Below are 6,068 nucleotides of genomic sequence, written 5' to 3'. Positions count from 1 at the left end.
CTACGGGACGGGAATATAAAAAAAAACGAACAGAAACGAATAGAAGCAGTAAAAGGGTTAGCGAGATAACAAAAAAAAAACGGAGAGAAAATAGGAAGTGGAAGTGATGAAAGTGTAAAAGCGCGTAAAGGCTTGTACCAAAACAAAAAGCAAGAGAAGAGAGTAAAAAAAAACATACAGGCTAGCATTTGATACCGAGGAACTTATGTGCAACCCACGTTTGTGCACTTATTGGACATTTGTAGATTAATTATTAAATATGAAGCAGAAGAAAACCACTGAGATAGAAAGTAACCAAGCTAATAAGGGAAAACAGCAAAAACCGAGTAGTCGGATGATAAAGACACAAAAATCAAGCCATCCCCTGTTACACACACACACCCACACTTAAATGTGGTCCAATGGTGGTCCACAACTGGGGGATAGGGAAGGACATTTATGTTTCTTCCTTCAGGGTAGGATGCGTGCACGTGCGTGTATATTTGCGGTATTATTATTAGTATGATTAACTTTAGAATTGTTTCATTTCGTGCAGTTGTGTTTGCGGGCAGTGTGCACACGCGCCTAGTTATGGAGCGAGTTCGTAAAAGCCATCTTAAAATGTAGGAGAATGAAAACAAAAAAAAAACAGCTTATCTATTAGCAATAGCGGGGTTAAATGTGCTGTGTAAGGATTGTTAAGGACCCTTCGCTCATATGTTACAACCCCTCAGAAATCAAAACAACAAAACACTTGCACGGTATAAGAGCAAAAGGTGAGCAGGAGCACGAAGGAAATCACTACTCCTACTCCATCTCCTCCTCTTCCTCCTCCTCCTCCTCCTGCTTCTTCCTCTACAACATCACCCATCCAAACCCCATGGAAAGTCCACGACGCGCCACGTGTATGTGTGTATCGGCGTCAATCAAGGTGTGCTAGTCAGGACCCTTCACGATTGGTTATTTTTCCTTTCCATGTTTTCCTCAATTATATAATTGTTTATGTTTTGGGTACTTAAAAAAACAAGCATTGATTGGTATTATGGTACGGTTACTTAAAGTCCACAGTTCCTCTGTGCGAACAGCAAAAGAAAACAAAACAAAAACCATGGAAAACCCCCTCATCGTGGTAGAAGTGAGCACTGTTGCCAACCTATTTGCAACCTGTAAATGGTAAACCGTAGGGAGGCGCATAAAAAAAGGGAAGAGGGGTAAAATTGGCAAAATGGTATGTTTTAAGCACGTAAATTGAAATAATGCAGCGGGTTGGGCAGCAATACTGCGTGAAAATAATGGAAACCATGGCGTGCCAGAACCCAGGCCAAGCAAAGCGCATTCGAGTGTATTAGTGAATACGTATAGAACTATTTAAATGTATTATTTGTTAGGTTGTTTTATAGTCTGAGGGTTTGTTTCCAATACTTTCGTGGCATTCCACTTTATATTTTCCTTCTAAATGACTGCTTTTTATAAATATGTTTTCCTTCTATTTTAATCCAACAAATACTACGGTAAACTTACATCCGAGGGACATTTCTGTAGCATAAAATGTTAAGTGGAAGCGGTTGTTGGGCAAGAAAAAAAAATACACACACAAACAAAATGAAAAGATACTTAATTAGTTTATATTCTCATGGCCGCAAAACGTGTATGGTTTAGATGTTTATAATGAAAACGTAAAAAGGGCATCGCAAGCAAGCTAACACACAACAAAAACAAATTATAAGAAAATAAAACTTTCTTTCTTCATTCATCAAAAAAGAAACTATTCTGTTTTCTTGATCTAGTTTCCTTTGCTTGCTGCAAATCAAGACATCAGCAAGACAAATGGGTTTTTTTCTGATAAATGACTATTGTTTGGTTTATGGTGATATTGGGTATTGGGATATTGGGATAAGGTGATGTGGATTAAGGGCAAAATTTAATATTTTTATTGTTCTTTCAGATTCCTTGCGCAAAAAGTGAGGTGTGAGAACGGAAGCATGATTGTAGAGCGATGCTGTAGCCTGCGGTACGTCGTCTCACCTACGCAATACGTCGCGATACTTTCCGCTTAAATCCTTTGCTCCTGTACTAAAACAAATTACGTGAAATATTTCACACTGCATATCGCCCTGAAACATTTCAACGCAGCCATGTTGGTTCAAACGTCTGATCGTGGCCCTTTTGGAAGGGGAGAGTTTCCCCTTCCGTTTTGCATTCACAGACGATCCATTGCAACATGTCTAACGAGCAGGCCCGCTCAATTGATACCATTGGCGGCCATGTGCAAAATCAATACAGATAAGCATCCTTGTGTCATCTAAGTGAAGGAACACCGTTGACTTGACACATGAAACAACACAACAAAGTTTAAACATTAAAATAACGATAAAACATTACACAGCAACTCCCCGCTATACGCTAATGTTTGGGACCAAACCCTTTGTCGTTGTCGTTCGACCGAACGTTGTTTATATTTCGTATTGAAGAGTTGAGCTAAAACCAGGTTTAAGGGGTCGGAGAAAACTTCCTATTCAAATTACATTGAACTAAGAAGAATCGACTTACTTTTCATTCCTTCTATGCAAAAAACTAATAAACTTTCCATTATTTATATTTTTTCATTGCATTTCAAATTTGGAGAACAGACGTTTGCAGAATTCTATTGATTATCTATGACTTCATAGTCTCATATTGCAAAATCGCGTGTATCGAGTATTGCGTACTGCGGAGACTTGCTGTAATAAAACATTATTTACATTAACCCTAATGTTAGCAACCACTTACTCGAGTAAGTTTGGAACTTTTATTTTCGGAATATTTTTCGTTTCGGAAGGTGTACGAACTTCAAATTCATAGAATGCAAAAAACATGCTTTAAAACATTTTCATAAACATACTTAATTTTTTAAAGCATGCTTTATATTTTTATTTATGTGCTAAACATGCTAAACTACACAAAAATAAACAAACTAACGAGGCTGAACTGGAAACTTTCGATTATTCCGCGATTAACTACTAAAACAAAAAAATAGAACCTTAAATATGATTTATCCTGTAGATTGGTTGTGCACATAACGGTTAAACGTCACATTTCGATGCTGCAACAAACAACGTGTGACGCATGCAACCGCGCAAAACGGACGACGGTGTGACGAATGCAGTGTGATCCAACCTGGTCTATAACGGAATGCTCCATCGCGCATTGGGGCGAGTAAGGCAAATTTTGTGCTGCACCTCGGTGCGACGATCACTCCGTCGGAAGCCGTTGAAGCGATCGGTTATCTTTTGAAATACGGGAAACGAGCAGCGTTTCTTTGTTGGGCGTGGAAAAGTGAACAACGTTGTGCTATTTGGCTGAGCAATGTTCATTGTGTTATTGAACACTGGTGTTTGCTGTTCTAACATTTGTGGCATTTTGGTGCAAGGCGCGAAAATTTTGTGAACAAGTTGATAGTGAAGTTGAATGTTGAAGCGTCTCCCCGCGTGGGTAACGCTTTGCGCGGTTGGAAGCAAGCTTTGCAAACTGTTTTAAGCTTCCTGCGCAGGAAAGGAATCAGAGGGTGATCGGTGGCACAGCAGTGGAATAGATAAAAACGCAACCGGTGCGCACGTGTTCGAGTGGCTGATAAAGGATTTTCCTCGTAACGCAAGTGTTGCTTTCGCGATTGTGCCAGCATCTCTAAAAGCACTGGTTAGGGTTTTCCAAGCATATATTCAACGTGTAAGGTGAATTATGTTAACTTAACTGAATATTGTTAAAACAATAATCGCCATTGTTTGCAACAAAAATTATTCCTTTGTGCGTCGAACCAACGCGTTACTCTTTTGCACCGTTTAGAGTAAAAACCTAATCCGCCATTTTGCAATGTATCGTAGGAATTTGCCAACGACAGTTACCGTTGTGCTGTGCATGTTCCAGCTTGTGAATTCCAAGAATTGTGGTGACATGTAGTCGGCTGTGCGTGGTGTGTGATCAGTTATACGAAGGTGCGAAGGAAAAGCGGTGCGTAATACTAAAATTACCGGGAAAACGATACCCAGCTCAAGCACTATCGTAATGTGCTGTTTCCTTTGTGTGTGCTTTATAGCCCTGTTATCTGCGGTTGTCGTGAAACATTTCCTCGCAATGTGTGTGATGTAGTTGAACAAGGAGATGGAAAGTTCCTGCGCTCGTCTCCGTGTGTGCTGTGTGTGCAAATAGTGAAGGTTAACGAAAGTCTTTCGAGTGCGTGTTCGGAGGCGGCTAGGCAAGGACCTTTAAATGTTGGTTGTGTGTTGTTGAAGGTGCTGTGTCGTAGTGTTGATGGTGCCGCTACTCAAATGATGATGCAGTGCATAAGTGAAAATTTCACCCGGTCCACCCATACCATCACGGTGAAGACCGCCATACCGCGCCAAATGCTTCCGATGAAGAAGCTGAACATACGCAACGCGGAGTGGACGTTCTGTAGCTCGTTCCACCGGGGCGAGGTCTCGATTGCGCTCATGCTGGACTACTACAAGGAGAAGTGGTCCGGCTTGTGGGCTGGTCTGCACGGTGAAATCGTGAACAACAACGGTTACGTGATGAGCAACATGACGAAGATGTACTTCATACAGCCGGGAGAGGCCCTGTACCTCAAGATGCGTCTGTTCCCGGAAACGTACTACAAGCGCCGATCCTCGAATGACCGTGGACATCTGCCGAAGGGTTGCTTTCATGTGCGCGTAACTACCACGCTGGCGTACAGATTTTCCAGTACGCACTTGGAAAATTTCCTCGCAAACAACAAAACCATACTGCAATCCGTACAATGGCCAATGCTCGGGGAACGCGTCGTGTCGTGGGAACCCGACTGCACGATCGCGTTCCGTGACGGGAAGGAGTATTACGTGAACAGGGCGGCACTGCTGGAAACGCTGGATCCCCGGTCGCCGTTTCACGATTGGAACAACCGCTTTCCCGAAAGACAGGTGTTCTGTCCGGATATGGTTTCCCCTGAAATTGGGCAGACGATGTCGCTTTTCGTTCAGCTCTCATGCACCAACTACATACCTTGGCGGAATATTGAATTTCCGGTACTGATCGAGTTGCTGAAGTTGGCAACATACTTCCAGTACGACAGGCTGCAGAAGCTGTGCGGGGTGCAGCTAATCCATATGTTACTGGACGGCACGGTCACCATGAGCATGTTGTGGCGACTGGCCCAGTTGGAGTTGTCCTTCATCAACCAGATCATCAATTGCTACCAGGTGACGAACATGGTTCGACCGGAGATTGGTAGCCTATCTTCAATCGAGCAGGATGCCACCTAAGAAGAGATCTTGCCATATATCCGGACGCTGCATGAACAGTTAAGTAGCCTATTAGAATACTACCCATAACAGATACCTTGTGATGAAATGTGAGAATCCCAAAAAGGAGAGAGCAAGAGAGGGAGAGAGAAAGATAGGGGGGGTCTCAATATAAAGTGGTCCAATGATTCCTAATTACTTATCCTCGCTGAGTTTTGTATCCACGGTCTCGGATCTGACTGTATGCACTTTTTTGTTACCAACTTTTTACATTTCCAACATAATTTATCCCTTGTTAAACCCGTCTAGAACTCTACTGTTATACCGTAATGTTATTCTACAGGTTTTTATGCGCAGCAACCATCAATCAATAATAATCCCAAGTTAAACGTTATTAGTTTTTTTGTGAAAAGTCTTCTAGAATATAAAGTCATAGAATATAACTTCAATCACAGGTGGAACCATCCTTGAACAACTTCGCAAAGTCGTCCATAGCAGTAGTATGTTCGATTATTCCAGTAGTTCAATATTAAAACCACGAGGAAGAGAAGTAAGGATTGGATCATGTACAGGAACTGTGTTGAATATCGATCAAGTAGGTAGTTTTTGAGTTAAGCACATCCAATATTAAGATTTTAACTTATTAATTAGAAACTCTTCATCAAGAAAAGATTCATACCTTCGAATATCCTGATTAAATGATCGATTATTCCAGTAGCTCAACATAAAATGCGGAATGTTTAGTTAGTAGGATTGAATCGTGTAAAGGAACTGTTTTGAATGTCAATCAAATAACTTGTTTATTGATTTAAAGAATTCTATTTGCAGCCT

At 41.4% G+C, this 6,068-nt stretch overlaps 1 protein-coding gene across 1 annotated transcript; it reads left to right on the top strand.

Moving 5' to 3' along the window:
* Positions 1 to 4,283: 4,283 nt before the first annotated feature.
* On the top strand, positions 4,284 to 5,258 carry LOC128306613 (uncharacterized). Its single transcript, XM_053044172.1, has one exon. It carries the CDS (start codon positions 4,284 to 4,286, stop codon positions 5,256 to 5,258), a length of 975 nt encoding a protein of 324 aa, XP_052900132.1.
* The last annotated feature ends 810 nt before the right edge of the window (positions 5,259 to 6,068 follow it).

The sequence above is a fragment of the Anopheles moucheti genome, chromosome X (genome assembly GCF_943734755.1).
Source record: "Anopheles moucheti chromosome X, idAnoMoucSN_F20_07, whole genome shotgun sequence".
Taxonomy (NCBI): Eukaryota; Metazoa; Arthropoda; class Insecta; order Diptera; family Culicidae; genus Anopheles; species Anopheles moucheti.
The sequence above is the reverse complement of the archived record's forward strand: the minus strand, read 5'-3'. Positions and strand labels throughout refer to the sequence as shown.

Coding starts and splice junctions, on each gene's coding strand:
- LOC128306613 (XM_053044172.1), top strand. CDS start 4,284: ATGATGATGCAGTGCATAAGTGAAAATTTCACCCGGTCCACCCATACC.